The 11,383-nt window shown below is 43.8% G+C and overlaps 1 protein-coding gene across 1 annotated transcript in view; it reads right to left on the bottom strand.

The window, feature by feature from the left end:
• Positions 1–2,582: 2,582 nt before the first annotated feature.
• The window catches only part of XKR5 (XK related 5), a 29,235-nt gene continuing 20,434 nt past the window's right edge, over positions 2,583–11,383 (bottom strand). Inside the window, exons 6-7 of the mRNA XM_077152983.1 lie at positions 10,021–10,132; positions 2,583–6,380 (exon numbers count right to left, since the gene is read on the bottom strand). Coding sequence (XP_077009098.1) covers positions 5,251–6,380; positions 10,021–10,132 — 1,242 coding nt within the window. The 3' untranslated portion in view covers positions 2,583–5,250. The remainder of the gene's footprint in view (positions 6,381–10,020; positions 10,133–11,383) is intronic.

Here is an 11,383-nt window from a genome sequence, read left to right as displayed (position 1 = left end):
AAAGTTGAATATTTCCTCTTTTCTCCCCAGTCCCCCAAGGGGACTTTGCAAATATATCTTTATTCTCTACCCACATTACTCTGGGATATATCAGATCATCATACTAACCTGTACAAACCAACAAAACCTCATGCCCTATTCAAGATTCCATTGGACTACTTCTTGAAGCAGTGCAGAGAGCCAGATTCCAGTTCCCAAAAAACAACACTGCCAATTCCATGGTGGGTGTGTAAGTAGGTAGATCTATACAAAGCTTCATCTGGGGACAGGAGCAGCAGATGTTTGGAATGAGGAAGTATCAGTAGTTAGGTACAAGACTCTGCGGACAGTTTTAAGGGAGGGAGAAACTGAAGAGGATGAAAAAGGTGGGAATGGAATGGGGGCATCCTGGCAGCAGCATGATGTGGGACTTGGTGCTGGCTTCCAGCATCAGCTTCAGCTCCTACCAGCTCACTCCTCAAACATGAAGACTGTCACAAGGAATAAATGATGTATCACAGGGAGGAGCTTCTTATAAATGGGAAACTGCTAAGCAGAATCAAGGCACTACTATACTTCCTATGGAACTGTTGAGGAATACAGAGACCAGTCTGTGACCACTTTAGTTTCAGTATTTGGTAGTTGGACCAAACTCTCTTCATATATTGCCCTGACACTGTAGACAAATTAAGCCACTTTACCATAGACCTTAATTGCAAACCACAAAACCAACTAAAGTACAAATTCTAACACACAAGATTGAACAATTAGTGGTATTTTAGAAGAACTCTTATTTCAGTATAGTTGGCTGTGACTCAATATATAATCACAGTATATAATGTTTACCCTAACAAACAGCTACTAAGTTATTATTAATATTCTGAGAAAGAACACAGCCCTGACATCTGGGAACTGGTCTGATGCTCACAGCTTGGCCATGTTGTTCTCCTGTTCAAATCTCAAAGAACATCAGCATCAGTTCAGGTCACTCAATCATGACAAAGCAAGACAAAAACAAGGTCACTGTGCAACCCACAAAATACCAAAACATCTCCCTTTTTCATTGAGTAGAATGAATGCTGCTTTTTGACCCATTACAGCTTTATTCTCCCTTCAGTCTGCCTTCACTATGACTATTGATTGTGATATCCAATCACAGAATTGCACCTACTTCCTCAGACCCTCCCACAAATTACTCAGCCAAGGCCCAAATCCTGAAACAGGTTCTTCTAACACCCCTTAGCGAGCTTCCCCATGGTATGCCTTCTCCTTTCCTGCCTTGAGTCATCAGCCAGACTTGTTCAACTACTGCTGCTGAAGATACTGGATCTTCTACCTCCAAATACGCTCTTTGTGCTTCATGGGTCCTGACCGCAGAGATTAAAATGAGGTGTAATAAAGCAGAATGATTTGTCCAGTAATGGATTTCCTCAAGATGGAAAATGAGTCTTAAGTCGCTGGTGACTCTGGCTTGGAAGGGGAAGACCAGAAGTCCTGGCTCAGAGAAGGCACTTCTTCTGTCCAGGGCAGCCAGCAGGCAGAGTTGTTGATCCTGCTTTATACATTCTCCTTCCATATGGAAGAGCCCAGAGAGTCAGGGGGGCTAATGAGAGCAGGGAAATGGACTAGAGCCTGTTTAGGTTTCTTCCAATGCACTGGTTTAGATTCTCTAGTTCTCTTTCCCTCCAGGAATGATTTCCCAAAAGACAGAAAAGCTCCTCACCTGTTGCCTGCACACCCTGCCCATGCACAGCCCTTTGACCCCTAGGTCCTTAGATGTCATTTGAGTTGAATTTTCTAATCTTTGAATTTCCATCATAGTCTTTTTCGTTAAGTGGCTGTCCAGGTTTTACTTGAGTATCTCCAGCAAAGTCTAACTCCTGACCCCTGGGATGACCTCGTCCACCTTGAGATAACTTTATCTTCAAAGACCTTATCTTTAGCCCTAATGTGTTTCTTTGTGGCTCACAGTAGGCCATGCAAGAAGAAAATCTAATTCTTCTTCCACAGACCAGCTCTTCAGCTCCCTGAAAGCAGCAATCAAGTCCCTCCTGTTAAGCAAAACTGCGTATTCCTGCAGCCCACTCTCAGTGAGACTCGACTAAATTATGAGGGCATCCCGCATGGACTACCAGGGCACAAACTGGATTTCCTTAAAGTGTGTAGCTTTGTAGTCCTAGGGCCTAGCACTTAGTAGGTACTCAATAAGGAGAGTATTGACTTACGTTTCCACTTACTAGTCTTCTCTAGTTAATATGCTTATCTTTCCTTATCCTTTTCACTACCCTGGGATACATTTCCTGGACTCCTGAAATAAAGAGAGCCATTGAAGAGGCCCGGGCTGGTGGTCTCTGAACCCCCTTGGTGGCAAGTACATGCCTTGATTTCTGGGCACTTAGTGTGATACAGACTCAATAAATATATCTTAAATGAATGAATGGAGAGGATGTGTAGCTTTCTAGCCTATTCAAGAACCACAAAACTTGAAAGAATGAGCAAGTTCCTTATATCCTGCCGTTGTTTCCCCTATGACACAAACGTCTTTTCAACAGGATGTGCATGTTTTAGTTCCTAGACTGCTCAAGCAAATATCATGCAACGAGTTGGCATAGACAATGGGAATTTATTTGCTTATGGTTTTGAGGTTAAGAAAATTCATACCAAGCTGCCATCAAGGCAATGCTTTCTTCCCAAAGACCGTGGCATTCTGGGACTGGCTGCCGGTGACTCTTGGTCCTTAGCTTGTCATGTGGCAAGACACACGGAGCATCTCCTGGTCTCTCTTCACAGTTCCGTTTTGTTCAGCTTCTGGCTGTTTCCTCTGTGGCCTTCTCTCTGTCTGAATTTCACTCCACTTACGAAGGACCCCAATGATAGGATTAAGGCCCATCCTGATTGGGTGGGTCATACCTTAACTGAGGGGACCTCATCAAAGCATACTACTTATAGAACCCATAGTCTCTCATCATAATGCAAAAAAGAAAGAGCAAATACCGGGGTGGAAAGCAGACATCCCTAGAACCCACTGGGTCCAGGGGGATCCTGCCCATGCTGCATTCAGCCAGGGATCTCAGCACTGTGGCTTCTTCTCAGCATTCATATTTCAGTTCAGAATTTAGCTTCAGAGGCAAACCTCTTTGGACCCTTATTCTAGAATCCTCCCTGTCATTCGGCCACAGCAACCTGGTTTATATTCCTGAAATTTTGTTCGTTGATTTAAAAAAATATTTTGTGTGTGCTTGTCTTCCCCACTCAAGTGTAATCTGCCTGAAAGCAGAGACCTTCCTTGTCTGTCTTGCTGAACACTTTATCCTCAATGTCTAGAATGCAGCTTGGTGCCCAGTAGACTTTGGACAAATACTGTTAAATAAGCAGCAGCTAATCATAATAAATGTGTTGAAAGCAAAACAACAACAACAACAACAACAATATACTACTTATAATGGGTTCATACCTACAGGAATGGGTTAAATTTAAGAACATTTTAAGAACAGTTTTTCTGGGGTAATATAGCTTCAAACCACTACAATGCCCTAAAGCCACAATGAACAATTATATCAGTCACTAATCAATTAATTAATTCATCCTGTAATTTCCCAGTACCTACTTTGGATCAGGTACTATTTAGAGCACTGGAATTGCAGAGCTGAAAGTTAGGATTTGCATTCCCTAATTAGCCTTCAAGGACCTCCAATTCCAGTTTAGGAAGAGCTCCCCGGAGTGCACAGAGTTATCTAGATATGCTATGGTGTCCAGCCTGGGGCAAAGGGCTGAGGGTATGGGGGAGAGGGAGGCTGAGGAAGGCCAGAGAAGGCTTCCAAGGGGTGATGCTGAGTTGTGTCCTGAAGGACGAATGGGGAGCAGGAGTCAGGAGTCAAAGAAGAGGCCCAGGTTTCTGGCTTGGGTGAGAGACCAGTTGAGAAGGAACTGATTCACGGTAGTAGTACTGTGAAAGTAATGGAGAAAGTTTCTCTGTTCTGTTAATAAACTCTCTGTGCTTTAAATTAACCTGTTGTACCAAAAGCACTCAGCCACCCATCTGCTCTCACTGACAGGCTTCTATGGTTGTCAGCTGGGGACGCTGATGGTCCGTGAGCTCACTGCAGAAAATGTTTGCACCTGCTCAGCATTAGCTAAGCTACATTATTCTGCACTTCCTTTTTAGGGCTTTAATATTGTCCTTTCCCAGAGGCTTTTGGAAAGGGTAAAAATTTCCACCACCGAATAGCACCTAACCCTCCATAAATTGACTGCTATTCATTTTTTTTGGCATGGGCAGGCACCAGGAATCGAACCCGAGTCTCCAGCATGGCAGGCAAGAACTCTGCCTGCTGAGCCACTGTGGCCCACCATGCCTATTCTTTTTGATGGTTTATGACTGGACTCCTTTAGCTATGAAAGAAGGCTTTAGGAATCGATGGAAATATCTGTACACAAAGGATATCTCTAAAGGGAAGATTTAGAAAGAAATAGAACACGAAAAATGAGCATTGATTTCTCTTCTTGTAGAGTGAGCTAGCTACACATACTATCTTGTAGGGTGAGATACACATAGGTTCTCATATATAAATGAGAGGGAGTAAAGTCTGGAGATAAAGTTTGGAAAATGGAGTCAGTTAAGTCAGTAGTAGAGAAGGCACCTCACGAGGAGGCTGGCTGGCCTGGGGACAGAGGGCACAGTACATACAAGACAAATATCACTTAGGCTCTATCAGAGATAGGGATGTCTCAGGATAATGATATTTTCAGTTATGTTGTTAACTATAAGCATACATTTCTCATCTACTTCCAGAAATGTTTTGCATTATCTTACTGCAGCATTGTATAAAATAGTACAGTTAGAATATATTTTTTTAAACTGAGAGATTAATAACCACTTAGTGTCAAGGCAAGTTCACTGTAACAAGAACCTAGAATAAAACAGGACTCTGGGTTTTACCTTTGCATTTCCCAGAAGCCCCAGCAAAAAGATAACCAAGGATAATGCAGACTTATAAAAGGAAGAAGGCAATTTTGATCGGAAGCCTTTTCTTCTCCCTGAACTATGTTAGCAAGAATATAGCATAAGCTGTGTGGTATGGGGGATTCACAGGGGATCTTAGAAGTTATCTAATCCTGTTCCTTCATTTTCCAGCTGGGCAGATGGAGATCCTCAGCAGATGTGACTCACCCATGGTCATAGATGTCAGAAATGGGAGTTTCCGAAATCCCAGACCAGTTCTCTCTTATCATGACACGATGACGAACAGTCTTATTCCACCATGACTATGATCAGATGAAAAAACTCGTTTCCTGCTTGAGCCTTTCCCTCCAGCTGCAGTCCCTGTGGACAGACTCAGACTTAGGGGTAGACGTGAGGCAGGGCTCATCCGGGGGCCTCAGGCCCATCTTGGGCACTGCAGCTTGATGGTTCAGGCCCCTTGAGGGTTCCTGCTGCCCCTCACACTCCGTGCTCCCCAGGGTTCTTCCAGAAAAGCCTGTACTGGGGTGAAAGCTTTTGCACGTGCCTGGGCCCAGGATTGGGCTAATATTAGCCATGGTGACAGGAAAGGGCTTAGCCACCAGCTGAGGTGAGGGAGCATGGGCAGGGCTGCTCTCTCCAAAGCCCCTCCCAGAGTGCGACGTTTGTGGAGACACCCTGCCTTCTTGGTGTGAAGACTCAGTCCTTTCCGTCGTGGCACTGTAGTAGAGTGTGGAACTTCCTCGTCCTTCCTCCCCTCTTGGCTCCCCACTCACATCCCTTCCTTGCATTTGGGAGGCCGTGGCATCACATGGCAACATCACAGCACCTCCCTTCATGCGGCCCTCCCCCTGGGTGGCTGACAGTTTGTGGGTGGGGCACCCGGTTTGACGATCACTGGTGAAAGAGATGTAACTTGAAGTCTCCAAAGGGTCGGCATCTGCTTTAGGGACCCCTGCAACCTCTGAGACTTTCTCTAAGGTTAGGGGGCCATGAGGTGGTGATGGGGGCTCTTGCTGGGAAAATAAGGGCTTTATCTGCTGGTTGTAGAGTTCACTTGAGCCCCATGCAGAGGGACAAAAACAGCCGGTATTGTCGTTTCCAAAGGCTGCGTTGATCTTAGACACATTTCCAGTTTTCAAGGCAAGTTTCACCAACAGCCAGTGGTGGTGCTCCAGGTATGGATTCTCCGGGGCAGTCTGGCCTCCCAGCCCGGCCTCTGGACTGTGGGACTTGCGCAGACATGTTAACTCATCATCTTCCCCTTGGCACAAGCCCGAGCTAGCTGACTTTTCCCCAGCTGAAACCACAGTCCGGAGAGATGATTCTTTCTCTGCCTTATCACCACCTGTGATGCCACAGGACTTCCTTATGAAGCCCTGCCAGATGTCTGTGGACTTTGGATGTAGCAGGCTGTAATAAATTACCAGCGAGACGCTGCCTGAAAAAGAAAAAAGAGCACAAGGTTATGTTCTCTGAATTCTTGTAGCCTCCCTACGGTTTGCACAATTCTTGTAGCTTCCACATGCTTTTTATTAAAGTACAATATTATAATGTGGGATCCAAAGTAGAACTCTTGTGGAGCATCAGGACTGGATATTTGGTGGGAATTTAAATTGTCTCCAGTTTCTATAAGCTGCCGTGTTTTTAAACTTAAAAAATTAGTAACAATGTTCACATCCTATTGATTCCGTGAACTCTTCCTGAGAGTGGCTCCAAGAGAATGCTCTAGACGCATGTGCGAGCGTGTGTGTGAGCATGCGTGCGAGCACACGGGTGTGTGTGCATGAGACGTTTGCCAGAAATGCTAGTTCTCCTTTCAAATAAGTGGATCAAATGCTCAAAATTCAACCATCGACACACCAGTCAATGGATTCCAGAGGGGGGTAAGGATAGGAAATAATCTCAAAAACAAATAAAGACCTAAACAGAGGTTAAACATGCTCATCAAAAATCCCATATCAAGGAATTTCCATGTCCAACAACAACACTTCCTTTGTACATAAACATCTTAATCACATTGTTGTCAGTTTAATTTATTTTGATCAGAAGTGTTGACTGCTGCAATAATTTCTTTAACAGAGCATTCCAGGAATCCTCCCACGTTATTTCCAGTTTCCTGTTATACTGGATGGAGGGTCTTGTTTCAGGGTGCTTGTTATAAACACCGTGAAACCTGACATAAGCACCAGGGAAAACAATAGAAGGTGGCTGGGAAATCACAGCATTCACGAGCTAGAGGGACCCTAAAAGTGGATCTCATTGAACCGTTGGGGAACGAGGGCTGGGATTTAACAAACAACAGGTCTGAGGTCACACAGCTTGTTGGAGGCAGGGCTGGACCTGGGGAAATGGAGATGAAATTATTATGGGTTTATGAAATGATTATAGGTTCGGTGTTTACTCCGTGGCAGGCACTGTTCAAATACATTCTGCATGTTGTTTTGAATTTTGAATTCTCACAATCATCCTGTGCAGTAGATATTATCACCCTTCCTTTTACAATGAGCAACCTAAGGCCAAGAAAGTTTAACTAAGCTGTCTGCAATCACACAAGTCTTAAGGACATTTAGTCAGTGAAAATAAATTTCCCACAAGGCCATCTTGTTTGCCCGCATCCTTGTGGGAGCCCCAGGCTGGCATGGCATGGGTACCCAATAAATCTTTGTCAAGACGAAGGACAAAAGTGGAAGAGCCAAGAGGTGAGCCAGAGTTCCTTGACGGTGAAGCTCAGGCTCTCGTGAATGTGATGAAGGCACCATCTTTCCAACTGAGGATTTCCACAAGGGCCACTTGGGAGCTAGGGGTGGTGGCAGCTCAGTGGAAAAGAGGACGAAGAACAGAAGCTCTGCTCTGTCTACCTCTCCTCTAGACATGTGAGCCAGCCACCAAGTCCCCATTCAGTGCTTTCCTACCACATTCTACGTCAACATATTGAGAGTGAAAACAAATTCTTATTGGAGTGAAACCACCTTGGAAATCCATGTGGCACTCCCAAGAGTGAAACACTTTCTAGGAAATGGTGTTTGTACATTTTGTTTTGAATCAGAGTGTTAAAATATGTAAAGTCAATAGGGGAAGACCTTTCTCCTTCAGACCCCACTGTGCTCACAGAACTCAGCTACACGTCCAATCAACTAGAAAGTCAAAACCGGTGTCCAGGCTTCTGTGCTGACAAAGCCTGTTCATCCCAAGTGTCACTTAGCTCCCTTTCCTACTGGAAGAACTGCTCAACTTATCCTAAGGACCCCCAGACCAACGTGAAATGTGGGGGAGTGTGGTCTAGGGATGGCCAGTTCATATGGACATCCAGTTTCTTCAGATTTCTCTACTTCCTTTCTCTGTACACAAGCAGCTTAGAAATCAAATACCTGCTATTTAAATTAATATTTTAAAAAGGACTACCCAGATGTCCTTTGCCAGTTGAATGGTTAAACAAACATATTGTGCATTCATACTATGGCATATTACTCAGCAATAAAAAAGAACTAATGATACATGCAACATGCTGAATGAATCTCCAGAGATTCATGCTAAGTGAAAAAAGCCAGTCCCTAACCAGCACATACTGTACAATTCCATTTACTTAACACTCTCAAAATGACAAAATTATAGAAATGGAGGAAAGAATAGTGGTTGCCAGAGGCCAAGAAGGGGGTGTGAGTAGGAGGGAGGTGGGTGTGGCTGTAAAAGCATAACATGAGATATCTCCTCAGTATTATCTCTTAAAATTACAATGATCTCCAAGGAAAAAGTTTAATTTAAAAACAAGGGTGTGGGTAATTTAGCAATTCAAACTTCTATTAGGTCATGACTGACTTCATCTAATGAAATGAGGGCATTTAGTGAAATGAGCTTAACACTTGGGGAGGTTTGTGGTTCTAAAGCTTTATCAAAAAGCAGCTATTTATGAATCTGTCCTGTCCCATGAATAGTGCCTTTATCTCTAACCACTTTGGAGTTCAAGGTCATTTTCTTTTCCCAGTAAATGCAACTCACATATGCCAGGCCAACCTCTGGCCATCATGAGCTCTAACACGACACAACTTCTCGGATGCTCGTGAATGTCTCATTTCTCTCAGGGCCAGGGGTGGCCCTCCAGAGTTGTCTGTGGGGTCTTCTGCCACTTACACAAGTCTCCTTTGGCATGCAGATGACTAGACAAACAACTTTGGGTGAGGGCAGGTGCTACGGGCAGTGAGTTGTCGCAAACAACTGGAGAGAACTCTGCACTGGCTCATGCCTCAGGAAGGACTAGGACCCACAGGAGATGTTCAGATGGCTGGACCACGACATTTCTGCCGTGAGCTGCAGCATGAGTAACATGAAATCTGAGGCTGCAGGTGCTGTTGTGCAGGAACAGCAGGCTGACATCAGAAATGACTTCTTATTTTTCAAGTGTAGGAAAACATACTGAAAGGAATTCTCTTCTGTGCTCACATTGATCTAGTAATCAAGGTCAATACAGTGTGCATAACATAGACTTTGGGGTCGTTTGTTGAGAAAACATAACCGAATATGCAGAACTGCCAGGCACAGTGATAGAAGCTGGTATCAGAACTAGGTTTGAATCCCAGCTCTACCACTTAAAAACCATCTGATCTTGGAGGTAGTCACTTAACCTCCTCTGTGCCTCACCTTCCTCATTTCTAAATTGGGAATAATACAGTATCCCTCTCCAGGGGTTCGTAGGAGGAATAAATAAAATAATTAGTATAAAGTACATGGTGTCAGGAAGACGTTAGGATCCTCTGCTGCCCCTGGGTGCACTTCCCTCTCCTTTTCCACCCGGGGAAGGATAGGGAAGTGATATCCTTAACCCTGCCAGGAACCTCAGGGAAGAAGCACTCATACAGACATTTTCAGGAGATGTGGGTGGCCCCAGAATTGTTGGGTGTTTTCAGCACAATCAAGTCATTCAGGTTCTCATGGCCTGGTCTGACAGCCTAGACACTTCTGGTGCAGTGAGCACCACCCCTGGGTCTCCCTTTACCATGTCTGGGTGCACAGTTCCCAAACCCTGGAGTTCACTGTGGAAAAACAAGAGGATAGGGGTATAAGAAGGCAACATTGGGTCTCACCAATCAGAAATCCAGACATGACTCCTGCTGTCATCCACACGCTGCTCCATGATGCCTCCTGGAGAAAATCAGTGGCCAGCAGCAAAAGGATGATGTTCTCCAGCAGCATTATCTATGGAACCAAGGGGAGACCCGTCATACCTTATCAGGTGACCCCAGCAGTGGGAATACACCTCATTCTGCAAAGCCCATGGCTGTACTCTGCAGTCCTGGAGCCTCCAGCTCACTGGGGCTCTGCTTGCTGCAAGGTCCTCCTTCCTAGAAGAGGGTTAAGGTCTGAACAAGAGCTTCTCTGGCAAAGAGAGATTCTCCCTACTCTCACTGTGGGTCAATAAAATGTCCGCAAAATTATCGATGCAAGAGAAACATGAGGGTGCAGCCCAAATTGTGAGTCACATTGAGCAGAGAGAGGAGACTTTCATTTAAAAAATTATTATTAGAGAAGTTGTGGGCTTATAGAGCACTCATGCATAAACTATAGGATTCCCAGATACCACCCTATTAATAACATCTTGCATGAATGTGATACATTTGTTACGACTGATGATCACTATTGTCTGTAGTTTAACTTACGGTTCAGTTTGTGTTTTGCAGTTCCATAGATTTTCTTATATTTACTCTTTTTCTAGTAACATCTATACAATCTAAAATTTCCCCCTTTAATCATTTTCAAATATATAATTCAGTGCTGTTAATTACGTTCCCAATGTTTTGCTACTTTATATCGTTTTCTACTCTTATTTTAACCATAAGAATGTATTTCTTTTATAACAGCACCATTAATATCTGAGGAGTTCATTGTGCCACTGAATTCCCGTGAGCCAGAGTCACAAACTTTCATAGCAATTTAAGACGTTTTTTTCGTATTTACATACCTCTTTAAAGGTATATTTGGCTTGCTACCACCAGGTGGCAGCAAAGGGATTGGATCTTGCTAGATTACTGAGTCTTTGAGGTTCAAGATGGCGATTAATTTTGAGTTACCAATTTTTAAACATAAAAAGATATTTATTTGTTAAAATAAATAAACAAATGACACCATTCAAAAACTTGTATATTTCAATACTGTGTGTGGAACATAAAAAATAACCTAAATTGTGGGTATCATTCTAACAGTCTTTAAACTCTAGAAAATTTTAATAAGGAGAAAATTAAAGCGATCTATTTGGACCTGCTTAACAATCCTAGCAATGTCCACTCTCTCTTTTGGGCTCTGAGTAGCAGTATTTAAGAGGTTCGGCAGGCATTATTTCAGTACTAAATGGCATTGCCTGGCAGCCCAATCCACAAAACTTGGGAGTTATTATCTTCCCAGTGTTTATTTAATTACATCCAATCAGCTGTCTGGTCCTGCTGATTCAGA

This window comes from Tamandua tetradactyla, chromosome 3, assembly GCF_023851605.1.
Source record: "Tamandua tetradactyla isolate mTamTet1 chromosome 3, mTamTet1.pri, whole genome shotgun sequence".
NCBI lineage: Eukaryota > Metazoa > Chordata > Mammalia > Pilosa > Myrmecophagidae > Tamandua > Tamandua tetradactyla.
The sequence above is the reverse complement of the archived record's forward strand: the minus strand, read 5'-3'. Positions and strand labels throughout refer to the sequence as shown.